This window comes from Prunus mume, linkage group LG4 (genome assembly GCF_029339155.1).
Source record: "Prunus mume cultivar Tortuosa linkage group LG4, ASM2933915v1, whole genome shotgun sequence".
NCBI lineage: Eukaryota > Viridiplantae > Streptophyta > Magnoliopsida > Rosales > Rosaceae > Prunus > Prunus mume.
This window is the reverse complement of record NC_142701.1, coordinates 13,782,908-13,797,466: the sequence shown is the minus strand read 5'-3', so window position 1 is coordinate 13,797,466 and position 14,559 is coordinate 13,782,908. Positions and strand designations below refer to the sequence as shown.

Sequence of the window (14,559 nt, the reverse complement as noted above, 5' to 3'; positions counted from 1 at the left end):
ACTGTATAAGGTGGGGCAAATGTAAAGTAGAATTGGCCATTAAATTTAGTAGTTCACTTAGAGCAGAAGAAATACATTGTTTATGTGCTGCAAATGATTAGGAATTATATAATATGAGTTAGAGATGCTTCTGTAACATACGCGCATCGAGTCCATTTTATTATATTATATTCTTAATCCTGTCTTGTTACATGCAATTGTGCAATTTGCAATCTTTTAGGAGGCGTAGCCTTTCCATCTCTTGCGTGCTGCCAACGGACCAATCAAATATTCTCAAAAGATAATAGAGAAGAAATAAGTTAAGGACAAAAAAACACAGATCATCAGAATGAGTAATGTCGCCACGGGAAATAATAGCTTAAGCCCTCACGCTAATGGCATCACGATACACCAAAAATTCAAAGGGTCGTACAAATTCTCTAAATTGTCAATTCTTCAATGACTTTTTGAAGAAGTTAGCTACAACAAGAATGTCATTTTATAGTGGCGGACTCAGACTTTCGTTCATCTAGGGACTTAAAAAAAATACAAATTTATAAATAAACTCAATCCTAGACATGTATTTATAAAAAAATTCAAGCACTATTTAAACATAGAAACACACCCAAAATCAACCTCAAAGTCAACTTTTTGGGTGTGTTTATAAATGAGTTTTGAGTGTGTGTAATGATGAATTTTTGGTGTGTTTATATGTTTAAATAGTGTTTGGGTTTTTTTATAATTTCAACCCCCATTTTGGGTGTTTTAGTGAAACTCCCTAAAAAAAATCCAACAGATATATAGCTAAACAAAAAATATATCTAACTCAGTATATTAATAGCATTGTCCAATAAGTAAATTTACAATTGTCCTCGACGACTTTTCATATTCTGAAAACATTGCATAATAAGCTCATTATCAATACTATTAAATATGTCTTTTTCAAGATATACTACCAAGCAATCATTCATTATATGAGTGCTTATGGAAAATATTTTCAATTAATATGTTGTTTTTCATTCATTAAGGCTTGACATGTTTTCAGAGCTTGGTTATGGGAATTGTTGGGACCTCCAACATGAACTTGAAATCTTTCCTTTTACTTCCAATTCGAAAAACTTGTACCAACAAATGAGTCACCTCAAGCTTTCTCTCCCAAATTTGTTTTAAAAATGTAACAACCTAAGCAAGATGCAGCATCTTCTTTGATGCTATATTCCAACCAATAAGGGAATTCATCAAACCATGCTGGGTTGAATTGTCTTGACTCTTTTCTAATTTTTGTTTATAGGAAAATCATGATTTCTAGGCTAACAAGGCCTTTTTGTAAGTAAGCTCTTCTAATTTCATCTCGAATATTCAGATTGTAATCGAAAATCCAAGTTCGTAAACCATAATTAGAATGAAGATATGACATATTGATTTTTATGCGACTTTGATTTGAACTATCATCATTTCTCCCAATAGGTCGTGACAATTCTAACTCAGATTTTCTTTTAAAATCTTTTTTCCATAACTGTCATAAATAGTTCTCCACCAAATTACAAAATGAGTGAACTTGGTGGGATCTCTATTATTCTTTTATAATATAAGGGTTTTTCTTTTTTAATATAAGCTTTGGGCTTAAAGTGTATGTATTGGATGAGCCATGTGGGGGCTCCACCTAAGAAGGTCCTACAAATAATTAAAAAAAAAGAGTAAGTTTGGGTGAGATTATATGGCTGAAATGTTTTTGTAAGTGTGGGCAAGTGCCCATAGTTGTCCTTCATTGGGTCCGCGATTGAAGATAACACCACAGTGACATTCCTGTTGCATAACACTCTGTTTAAAGGACTTCTTTGACTTTCCAAATTGTTATATGTGTCGATTCCACAGGCTATAAACCCCTCCAAGTTATAATAGGAAAAGTTACCTTATGCTTCAAGAAACAATTGGAAAACTAAAGTCAACCAAAAAAATGTGGTTTACCAAAACTTTCATATTTCCCCTCTTTACCCTAATGTTGCATGCCTAGGATGTACTACGAAGTATAAATCCTATGCATTAACTTCAAGAGTGAATTTTCAAGAGAGAGACACAAGAGAATTCAATGGGGAATTCTAGGGTGTTTTTTAAGGGCATCAAAGGGTTTAAGCAAAAGGAAGAAATTTAGAGATCTTGTCAGAGCTAAGGGGGTTCAAGTTATAACCAAAGTTTTCAAAATATTTCTCTCTCCTTTGGTTTTTTCCAAAATGTCCCAACACTTTAGATCTTGTCGTTGATAAATTATACAACGGCACATATACAAATTCTTTGAGAATAAAACGGGACATTTTGGAAAAAGCCAAAGGAGAGAGAAATATTTTGAAAAAAAGTCAAAATGGACAAAAATGCCCTTATTTGTTTTTGGATTTCCTAAAGAATCATTTACATTTGCATATCTTTATTTTGAAAGTTGATGAGTTATTCAGTTTTTTTTTGGTAATTTTTTAACTTTTTTCAAAAATAAAATTTTTTTTGTGACTAAAACATAAATTTACATAAAGAGTTTCTGCACAACAAATTTGACAGGCAGAGACAGAGAATAATAATCGCATCAATGGCGCAAAGCACAAATGGCCAATGCATGTTGGCGTAGGCCTACAAACTGAACTGTGTGCGTTACCATGGGCCTTGCCCACAGGATACAAAGATTAGGACAAAATTTATTCAAATCAAGATATAGACAAGTTATTTAATTTGATTTTTTTCAGAAAGAAAAGTAATGGGAATCGAAACTTTCTCATGGGATAATACATGCCTGTGAACATGTCGGAATATAAGAACAAAAGTGAAAGATTGAATTTAGTTAGCCAAATATATTAAATATACACCAATCGGGTGGTAGTTGAATTGATTTAGATTTTTAGCGTGCTTCTAAGTGATCTTAATTTCAAACTTCTATACATGTGAACATGTCGGAATATAAGAACAAAAGTGAAGGGCTAAATTTAGTTGGCCAAGGATATTAAATATACACTGGAAAATTAGATGATATATAGATAGAAGGCATAATATAGAAGGAAGGATTGTTTTGGCCCACAGCAGAATGGGCAAAAGAGATGCCGGACCCATGACTGGCAACAATCACGACAAGTTGTGACAAGGTCAGAATGCGACATCAAATTGATGCTTATGTAGAGAACATTGCTCCCGTCTACACCAACTGTTTTCTTATGCATTTTTGTGCTTCATTTCATGTATTTTGCTTATGTTGTCATAAAATTGTAGTCAAAATGAATGATCCAATTCACACCCCAACTTCAGTTTTATATGGTTCTAGAGTGACACTTGGGTTCTCCCTTATCCTCACCATCCACCACTTGCTTGTATTGTATGAACATTTAGTTAGAGCTAATCCATAATCAAATCCCGAAATCAAATCAAATCAAATCAAATAGTCAGAATGTGATGATATTGGGAGAATTCATGCGTGTATGCAACAATTTTCTTCTAATTATATATCTTTTTTAGCTTACATACTAATCACGTGATTAGTTATTAGTTCACATATAAATTACGTGATTAATTATTGTGAGAGAAATGTTGTATACATGAATGATATCTAAGAGTTTCTCCGTGATGCTGAAAGATAACCAGATGGAGCACAACTAGATCCTAATTTACCAAAATCCAACTATGATGAACAGCATAAGCAGAAAGTTGGAAGGAGGTGAAGGAGGCCTCTGAAGTGTTTTGCTTTTGCTGCTGATGATATTGAGCTATAAGTTGGCTTGGGACTGAATTTACTTTCCATCTTGAAATAAAATATCCCATTGGATGTCACTCATTAAAGCATTGGCCCAAAGAACAAGCACCATTAAATTTCTTTCCACTCCTTATACACTGAAGATTATTCGACAGAGTCTGCAAGATTATATATTGTGCAGAGCCTGCAGATTACTGGGCAGAGTCTGCAGACCATCTAGATACAGAATACTCCAGCTCATTTAGAAATATATATTCTGACTATAAAGAACAGGCCACCAACCTTACAGCTATAATTACTTTCTAACAATTAGGCAAAAAAAAAAAGCAGCCAATTAATAATTTTCATTTCACAAGCCAGAAGAACAGTGCAAATTGACACCAACAAACAAATTGATCCCAAAGCTAAGATTGGCAAATGAACATCAAATTTTTCCTAGATAATTACATCTAACCAGGAAATGAACTGAAAAAACCCATGACTAACTAAACCGGCTCAACCTTGTAGATCTTGGGTTTGGACCTCTTGATCATCCAACACTCCTCAAAATCCTTGGCCTCATATGGGATCCTCAAAACCCCATCATTGCAAAAACCATATTCTTCAGCTGATCTGTAAAGCAGCTCCATGAACTCTGCATGGCCAAGCAACTTGGTATGCACCATGAAACGCCTAGTATCACCATCCACACCGACACAAACAGGCACATAACCTCTCGGTGCCACTGGAGGAGGGAATTTCAGTCTTTTAGCTCCTCGAGCGCCGATGAACTGGCTCAGCTTGCTGCTTCTCACCCCCATTAGCAAATAAGAAAGCAGTCTCTTCATCTAGTTGTGGATTAGTGATTCAATTAATTCCAAATATATAATATTGGTGCTCCCTATCAGTACAAATTTAAGGCTGCCATGCGTACTCTGTGTCCTTGCTATGCTTACCCTAGTACTATTTATGTCCCAATTAGACGACGTTGATTAAAGATATATTTCGCCGTCCTAAATTAACTTGATGATTGCGACATTAACATCTTAATTAAATTGCAAATGTTTAAATGTACGTGCTTGTTACTATTGAGGTGCATTGTCTTATGAGGAGGCAAGCAACATGCCGTGGCTACAAGGTTGAAAATAGCTTTAATAATTTATTTTTCCAGTTACTATTATTTTAGTCTGTAATTGTCATGTAAATTCACCTTGCAGCTGCCTGATTAGCATATTTTATGTCTTTGCCATCTCAGATTTATGTGCAACCCGTGAATGAGTCAATGAGATGTCACTAATTAATTAATTCAACCTTGCCGACCCTCAATCCGGAAATTTCGAAAACTGACTAATTATAATCTTCCAAGGTTAATGAATATAAAATGATTCAGTCTGTTTCCTTTAATTTGTTGGCATTCATCATGTACAAGAAGGAAGCTTATTTGTACTGAAGGAAAGATTGCTTTGGGAATCGTAACTTGACAAGTATTGGAGCCAGCCACTCACATGAGACAATTTGAAGGCTTTGCAAATGAATTTTCCTGGAGTGACGATGTGTGCAACTAATAATAACGTACCGTACTTACCAAAAGAATCTGGAACACCAAACACAGAAGAAAGCTTGAAATGAAGGAAAATTGAAAGCATTTATAATTTAGATTGGCTAGACTACTTTTATTCAATATGTTTAAGTATTTACGGTATCCAAAAACAAAACAAAAAGCAAAAGACCCACTATTATAGTGGTTTGGAGCAATTGTTCTCTGAGGCAGTCTTTGGATTCGAGTCCTAAGATCAAATGTGTGAATTTAGTAAATTGTCACCCCCTTTATAGAAAAGGTTCTAAAAAAATAAAAATAAAGCATTGGAAAGAAACAAATTAAAGCTAATGCAAACTACTGCAAAGTGTACATCACGAAAATCAATTATGATCTCAAAACAAGCAATAAAAAAAAACCCAAAACAACCAAAATTTTAAAAAACTCATATTTTCAAATGAAATATTACCGTCATAAAGTGAAAAAATAAAACTTGTGTCCAAAGAGAAATATTTTGAATTGGTAATAAAGGATGCAGTCTTGAAAGATTAGAAATTATTTTTCAGTCTCCAAATAAATAAAGGTAATCGGAAACAAAATTGAGTGCAAACAAATTTCCTCCCATTTAGATTAGGATACTTGGGTGTGACAGGTTTCCCCCTCTGTAGAGGATTATTGTGCAAAGGATTTGGGCTTAATGGGCTAGGAGAAACTTGAATCGGCAAATCATAAACCCACAATTGCTTAATCCTTAAACACTAATTAATTTTGTGCAAAAGGATTTAATCAACATGAAAAAGGTGAGTACGTAATTTTTGGGTGAGATTAAGTACTTTGCTTAAATTGAAGACAGGATAGTATATATATTTATGATAAAAGATTGTACAATCTCCATATCCATATTTTTAGCCTAAGCTCTAGAAATTAACTACCCAAAATCACACCTTAATCATATCCTTCACAGCCAAGTCATTGGATCTTGCCATTGTATAAACCACTTACCTTCTTCATAAGCCAAAACTTAGAGCTTTACCTATATTGCTTGACAATATTTTAGGGTTTTCCATACCTTCCTTCTCGATCTCTAGGGTTTTGCATATTTTCCTTCTCGATCTCTAGGGTTTTCCATTAATATAACGAGTACTAGTACTGCCATGGCTAAGATTAAGATTCCCAAGAGTGAGATCGCAGACAATAATATTACTAGTGATGGAAAAAAGGGAAGCAAAGGTCGGAGAAGAATTGAAATCAAGAAAATTGAAGAGAAGAACAAGCGTCACGTGACCTTCTCCAAGCGCAAAAAGGGTATCTTCAACAAAGCCGCCGAGCTCAGCGTTTTGAGCGGTGCAGAGATAGCGACGATGGTCGTGTCCAGCAACGGCAAGGTGTTCTGCTTCGGCACACCCAACTACGACACGGTCATCAACCGCTACCTTGGCCACCACACTGCCTCCTTGGCTGCAGCAGGTCAACTAGATCATGGTGCTTTGCTGCATGGTAAGACAACGCGAAGTAGTAATAAACAAGTTGAGAACTATGTGGAAGCTACGAGGCACCTCGAGGCAGAGAAGATATCATTCAAGGCTGAGGAGAATAATAAAAATATTAATTTTGTTATTAATAATAATAATTATAATAGTGATTATGAGGGACGAGAAGGAGGTTGTGGTTATGGGTGGTGGGAGAGGCCGATCCAGATTGGGATGATGAGTAGTGTGGAGGAGTTAGAAGAGTACAAGGCAGCCTTGTACAAGTTGAAACACAATGTGGAGGTTCGAACCAATCTGATGATTATGGGAAGTGCTCCTTCTAATTACTATTCATCGCTTTTGGTTATGGGTGATTAATTAGGAGAGTCGTTTTGGAAGCAAGGGTTATTGGTGATGTATAATAAACTAGTAGAACTATATATGTCATTTTATCTACCTTGATTATCTATGACATGAGGTTTGGGATGCTTCTTCTTTTATCTCTAACTTGTATAATATATATATATATATATATATATATTTGTAAAGAGAGCCGGCACTTCAAAATAGTCACATTGCACTCCTTATTAGTGAACAAAGATAAAGAAAATAGATAAGTTTAAGATGACTATTTTGAAGTGTTAATAATAATTCCATAAATAAATGTATAATGTTCTATGACTGCGTTATATATGCATGTTAGACTCAATATGAGGAAGAAATTATTGAAGGGTTCGGGATGCTTAGGGCTTGTTTGATATTCAACTTGAATTCAACTTTTTAAATTTAAAAATAGAATTTAAGTCCAAAACAAAGAAAACCTGTTTGATAGCCCTATTTTTAAAAACTCAAACTCAAGAACAACTAAAAAAACACTCACAATTTTAAAAACAAAAAATATTTGTTTTTTTAGTTTTTTTTTCTAACAACCCACAAATTCTCAAATTTTTAAGATTTGAAAACAATTTTTAAGTTGCAATACCAAACAAGTTTTTGAATCTTAAAAATAGATTTAAGAACTCATTGTTTTTAAGAGAAATCAAAGTTTTTGAGTTCCTTATTTGAATAAGATACCAAACCCCTTTTAATTGTTGTTTGTTTTTCTTAAATCCTTACTTTATCTGATTAAAAAAAGGGAGTTTCACTAAAACACCCAAAATGGAGGTATTATAAAAAAACCCAACACCCAAAACACTTTATAAACACACCCAAAACCTATCATTACACACACTCAAAACCCATTTATAAACACACCCAAAAAGTATAATTTTAAATAGTACTTGGGTTTTTTTATAAATACTGTCTATCTTTTCATTTTGTCCGGCCAATATATGTGATTGTTGATTGTTTGATGAACGAGTATATATCATTGATCTCATAGTCATCTCTAATGAGTTGGTTATGCGAATAGTTATTGCAAGAGGTACTGAATATGTACTCGTATATATTTTAGAATTTTTGGTCATTAATTCTTACATAAAATCAAAATATATTGCCAAAGAGAGACATCGAGTATACTCACCGTAATTTGTATGTTAGAATTTTGTTTATGGTTGAAAGCTATAATAATTGAAAGAAAATTCTATTTGTCAATTTCTCCTCTTAAATTTCCAACTTTAATTGGATTAAGTTAAATTCCGGATGTTGTTTAATATATTTTTTCCTATTCATCCAATATGGAGGGTAAGTCCACATTTTTGAGTTAAAGTAAATGACATATTTGGAATTTTGAAAATTGTGTGAGGATATAATGGGTAAAAAAGACTCAAAATTGGAATGAATGAATTCCCTCTTTTCTCTCGACTCTTCTTCTCTTTCCTTCTAAAACACACAGTAGCTTTGCAACTCTCTTTGATTCTAGGAGTTTTCCCTAGAATTGCCCACTCGTTTGACTAATAAATCAGGTCTCTATCTCCCTCCCACCCACATAATATGTGGTGGATAGTTTTCTCTCCCAATTTTGTGTGGGTCTGTCTGCAAGGGTTTTGTCTCAACCCTAGTTTTAAGGGCTGATTACAGTCCTTCGACCTAGCTTTGAGTAAATCTGTCGACTTAAGCATCTAGTGCATGTGGCCTCACAATTTTGATTTCCCTATTTGTTAATTTCTAATAACACAATATACCCTAGTTCATTGAGTTAAATGAAGAAAACAAAAGGCACTTTCTAAAAAAAATGAAATAAAAAATGCACTTAACGAAATATAACAGAATCTATATGAATTGTAAACTTTACAAAGCACAGTGACTAATTTGGCTAAATATTTTTTTCAGTGACAAAATTAAATTTTCATGTAAACCCCAGTGACCATAAAAGTATTTAAACCTTATATTTTATAATTAAAGAAATTTTAAAAAAGGAAGAATTTCACTTAAACCCCCTGAGGTTTGGTATAATTACAGTCACACCTCATAGGTTTCATTTATTACATTCACACCCCCTAAATCTAACAGGTGTTAACTTAACAGCCAAGGGTAGGACTGTCTTTTTAATTAGGCTGCATAACATATGAATGAAAAAAATAAAAATAAATTAACTACACTTTAAAATTTAAAACTGTAAAAAAAGGTTCATTTTCATCAATCTCGTCAACATCGAAATATTACTCCCCCATGTAGCAGCCAGCCATCCCCTGTTAACAACCCAGTCCACCGTTCCCTCCCCCAAATAATGATGTTCATGGGACCCACCTCATTTAGCCGTCATGATGGGCAAAAAAAAAGGACAAGACTGATTTACGAGGAAGAAGAGTTGCACAGCTTACAGAAACGAAATTCAAGTCGAATTCAATCATTTTTTTAAAAGGGTTTGTTCTTTTGGAGTGCAAAAATTTGAAATAGGCCTCCTCTCATTAACAGCCACCAGATCTCAAACCTAGCGAATATGAGTTGGGCACCAGCGTCCAAGAGATCTGATTTCTAGGTACGATAGCTTACTTTGGTTCGGTGAGTTTGTGAATCTTCCGGAAGGGTTGATGGGTATTATTATTACTGATTAGTTATCACTGTGTCTATTTTCTGGTCAAATGGAATGATGTGAATGGTAGATATTAAACGTTGGCTTTTGTTGTTTCTTCCCCAAACCATTGGGAATCTTACCTTTTGATGTAGAATGCTACTGACGAGAAGCATAGAAACTGGTATATGTGTGTTTGTATTTGCATTTGTATATCTGTATATGTTTTGTATTTGTATGTGTATTCACATATTTTTTTTGGGTAAAATTGGTAAAATTCATGTGTGGCTTTCGAAGGGGATTTTTTCTATTTACCTCGTGGAGGTTTTATGTGAATCTGTAGATTGATTATTGCATGGATAGAATGCCCATTAATGGTGCTGAGTCTCACCTGGTCAACGGAGTTAGGGCAAAGGTATTACCCAAATGGGTACTTTATCAAGAATGCTTGGCGCAATTGAAATTTATTTATTTTAAGTAAATTGATTGATGCACAACACGGTCGGCGGTGGAGTACCAGAGGGATGATGTGCCGGCGGAGATGGGTTTAGAATTTGAGCCTTCATAGATGGAGGGAGTCGGTCGGAGAAGGGAAGGAAGGAGAGATGGAGAGAGTTTATTTATTTATTTTAAATATTTTAAAAGAAAAAATTAATTATGGTTATCTATATGGACAGATGTTAACTTTTTAAGAAAGACGGTGAGGTACACATTGAGTTAAAGCGCGATATAGATCCGGACGGTTCCAGAGGAACACACCTCAAAGCTCACACCCAAAACGACACCGTAGCCTTTATTTAAAACTCTTTGAAGGATTACAAGTTAGAACGGCTCCACGCCAACTGGGGATTCAGTTCGGTGAGACTGAGAACGAACGGTGACTCAATTCGGTGATGCAGTCCAACTAGCTTGGTAAGCTCTCTATCCCCAACCACTTCAAACCACAAATTCTAATTCCATACAAATTTAACAGAAATGGGTTTTTTTTTTTAAAATCTGTTTGTTTTTGTTGTTCATGCTTCTGGGTTTATGCTGAATGGGTTTTTCTCAGGCAACCAACCCAGAAAATGTAGGATGAGGTTGAAGATTCATTGGGTTTATTTATTGGGTAAACTATGTAAATGGGCTGTTGTTAATCTTTTGTTATATTGGCATTGGTTGAAAAATTTTAGCTCATAATAGGGGAATTTAAGTAAAACTTTGTTATGTTGAGCTGCATAGATCAAGATTTTGATGTTTAAGTTGAAATCAATAAGACACTAGACTTCATTAGAATTATGCAGCAACTTAATGCTACTAAGCAAGCATTTCTTAGATGAAATGAAGGGCTTGGTCTTATGTGTGGTATTGCAAGTTTTAGGCTCCTTTGGGAATTATTGTTACTAATGGGTTTTGGATTTGGACTATATTCAAGTGTTAAGGCCATGCCATCCCACCATTTTAGCCAAACAAATCACTTTACAAATCCCATCATTTTGAAGTTGTTTCGCACCTCAAAGTACTTCATCCAAACACACTTTTTATGTTGGAAAACAGAGGGATATTTAATCTGCAATGAAACTTCAAACACACTGGTGAAGAGTGTTTCCTCTCCCATTAGAGACAGTTTCTATTTTGGTACATTCTAAAATGTCTAAAGCATTTGGTTTTTTTTGTTAATGTAGGAGCTCTGAGGAAAGAGAAATGTCCAGGTTTCGAGGACTATTGCAAGCTTCCTTAAATGCAACCAAGAAGGGTACTATTGCCGTCTGTTCCTTTGTTTTCCATCTTTTTCCATGATACAGTAGAGAATCTCATGCATATAAGATGTGTGTAACTGCCTTACATTCTATAGTCAAATTTGTTTGATTAGTGGTGATAGTTATATATTTCTAGAATTTTGAAGAATATATAAGAATTCACTTACTATGTCCGAATATATTCAAGATCATGATTAATGCCTTAATAGTACATTAACACTTTAGCACCAACAGATTATGATGGTCAAACATTATTTCATTTGTGTTCTTCCAGTTTTATAGGAGTTTGAAGTCTACTTCTTGATTTCATATCAGTAAGTGAGCACAGATGTTTCGCTTTTTCCACATTGATAGATGAAGTTATGCAACTTGTGATACACAAAGTTATCAATATTGAAACAATTTTGTTGTATTAACGTTATCCTGGTTTCTTTTATATCGAATATCCATTTTAGCACTTACATGGAATGTTGAAGACCTGGTGCCTCCAACTGAGAGATATATTTTCAATTTCAATTCGAAGGATGAGCTCAAGAAGTGGCATCTATATTCTGATTCCGAATATGGAGGTATGGAAGTACATAATTTTGATGTCTCCTTATGTGAGTATATAAGAAAAAACTAAAAGCAGTTAGGATTTATTGTCTAGTTTATTAGTTTCCTTGCATATGAGTGCAGTTTTAATTTACAATGGAGTTTTTCCGTGCATGCAACATTGTTATGTATCACTTGATGGAATTGTAGCTTTGTTTTCTGAAGTATTTTGTTTGGTTTCGCTGTTTTTTTTTTCCTTCACTTTCATTTTGGATGTGCAGTAAATTGCTATGATTCTAACATATCTCTCATGTCTCAACTCCTATTTCTTTTGCAGGGTTGTCCTCGGCATCTTTAGAGATCCCAGATACTGGAAATGGACCCAACGGTAATGGACAGAACTTACCTTTAAATGTGGGAACATATCAAATAGTTTCTAGTGCTACTGGTTCAAGTTATTTTTGCTCTAAACACAACTTTCATGCATAAAGAATTAATTGGGGTCTTTCAAAAAATGAAGGGAAAGATACTGTAATTAGAAACTTGTTTTTCAAATGTATGCTTTCTTGTAATAAAAGTTACATTTTTATGTTCTGATACTAAATAAAGTGAAATGGAGAACTACTGCTTAGGTGATATGGTCTGATACTAAGGCAGGTTATTGCCTTGGTGGCAAAGTTGTAGGATAGTACCTGTACTTTGAATGTAAGATTCAGATAAGATTAATCATTATACTAACTAATGAAATTGCAAAGTTTGTGAATCCAAATTATGCTACGAGTTCACCTGCTCTCATTACATCTCTGCTGTTACCAATAGTTTATTTATTACGCACTTACATTCCGAAACCATTCTCACTATAACTTTTTAGGAATTTTCTCGGGTAACCTTTCGTTGGATTTCATTGAGGGTTCAAAATTGAAGATAAACAGGAGTGGCTTTTGTGGAATGCGGTCCAAAAAGGTGAGCGTTGAACAGTATTCCAACATTTTAGGGATATAGATGAAAACATCAGAAATGAAGACAGAAAAGTTTTCTTAATGATCTTTTAATATTATATTACTATTCCGTATCATCTTAACATCTTAAGATTGTTCCCATACTGGTTTTAAATTATTAGCTAATTCACAGTAATTGTTATTCTTGTTGTTTGTTGATCTCAATTTCATGTGTGAATGTGTGTTACTCCAGTTTTTCTTGTTCATGAAAAACACAAGTTATTGATTCTATATTCCTGAAGATGAGTGTTTTCCAATTTCCTGACACCAAATGAGCATTATTGTTACTCATATTTGTGATGACCACAGTGCAAATTTTGGATTTATGCTACAGAAAATGATGGAATGATTTAGTTACATCGTATAAGTACCCACTTAAATATTGTTAGCCCACCAAAGAGAGGGTTTAGTTGGCATCATTTCGATATTTCTTTCTTTCTTCTGCAGTTTGACGGCTTCATTGATTTGGACCCATATGATACCGTAGCACTGAAAGTTAGAGGAGATGGAAGATGCTACATATCTACGGTGAGTATTTTTGTCTTGATCATGTAATGAGAGGAGTTGGAATATAAGACTTGTACATCCATACTTCTTTATTTGTCATTTTTTAACTTATGTGGTCCTTGCATATACAGATCTATACAGAAAACTGGGTAAATTCACCTGGGCAAGAAGAAGATAATTCGTGGCAAGCTTTTGTTTTTGTACCCAAAGACAACTGGTACATTGCAAAGGCAAGTTATACTTACCTCCACCTTTGTTGCTTAGAAATGTGATATGATGGACCTGGCTCTCATAGGGAGCCAAGAAACATGAAATTCAATTTAATGGAATGTCTTTGGGTATGCCAACTGATAATCCTCATGATGGTTTGAGTCCGTGACATCATTTTTCTGGGGCTCATAACTGAATGCGTCATCTTTTTCTTTTATCCTATCTTGGGTTACCATTCAACATCTGATATGATAGCACCAGGACGCTCTGAAAACACTGAACGGTTTGCGTTTGTTGGTGCAGTCATAACTTTAAATAATTGATGTATTTAAATCAATTTCCTTTCAGCTAATTTTGTATGGTCTTTCAGATTCCTCTTGCCCGGTATCTACCAACATGGAGAGGAAATGTTATAGATGCAGAAATGGAAATGAATCCTTCTCGCGTTGTTGGTATGTCTCTATCAGTCAATGCAGAAGGTGGTCTCCCAGGTGCTAGAGTTGGACCGGGTGATTTCAAGCTCGAAATTGATTGGATCAAGGCTTTAAGAACACAGTGAACCCTGTAAAATATTTTGGAGAATGAAATTCAGTTGTATTCAAGTTTGTTTTATGCTGGTAACAAAGCATTGGAAGGCTTGACAATTCACAGAAAATGAAAGCTCCTGCTGCTTTCCTGCTAATACAGTTGAAAATTTTGCTCTGTTTGTGGGTTACATTGATAGCAAATTTGAGCTTTTGCAATAATAGTTGGCCTCCATTATCTGGAAGGTCTTGTATATGATACTGAGAACATTTTGCAGTGAAGAATTTGAGCAAAACAAAAAGAAAAAGTTCCTAAATAGGATCGCTAAAATTTGTTCTATTTCCATTCCACCGGAATGGCTGTTTCCGGCACTCACGAAGGATGTAAACGTTCACTTTGATG

General features: G+C 34.5%; 3 protein-coding genes across 3 annotated transcripts; 2 read left to right on the top strand and 1 right to left on the bottom strand.

Annotated features, from left to right (window-relative positions):
• Window positions 1–4,032: 4,032 nt before the first annotated feature.
• On the bottom strand, window positions 4,033–4,635 carry LOC103327581 (auxin-responsive protein SAUR41-like). The gene has a single exon (XM_008229915.3). The coding sequence runs from the start codon at window positions 4,531–4,533 to the stop codon at window positions 4,192–4,194; it is 342 nt and encodes a 113-aa protein (XP_008228137.2). The 5' UTR covers window positions 4,534–4,635; the 3' UTR covers window positions 4,033–4,191.
• Window positions 4,636–6,343: 1,708 nt separating this feature from the next.
• On the top strand, window positions 6,344–7,069 carry LOC103327756 (agamous-like MADS-box protein AGL62). Its single transcript, XM_089051123.1, has one exon. The coding sequence runs from the start codon at window positions 6,377–6,379 to the stop codon at window positions 7,067–7,069; it is 693 nt and encodes a 230-aa protein (XP_088907249.1). The 5' UTR covers window positions 6,344–6,376.
• Window positions 7,070–10,087: 3,018 nt separating this feature from the next.
• Window positions 10,088–14,412, top strand: LOC103327582 (putative complex I intermediate-associated protein 30). Its single transcript, XM_008229916.3, has 8 exons — window positions 10,088–10,556; window positions 11,309–11,379; window positions 11,839–11,952; window positions 12,255–12,305; window positions 12,789–12,880; window positions 13,363–13,443; window positions 13,554–13,652; window positions 14,003–14,412. The coding sequence occupies exons 2-8, from the start codon at window positions 11,328–11,330 to the stop codon at window positions 14,189–14,191; spliced, it is 678 nt and encodes a 225-aa protein (XP_008228138.1). The 5' UTR covers window positions 10,088–10,556; window positions 11,309–11,327; the 3' UTR covers window positions 14,192–14,412.
• Window positions 14,413–14,559: the final 147 nt, after the last annotated feature.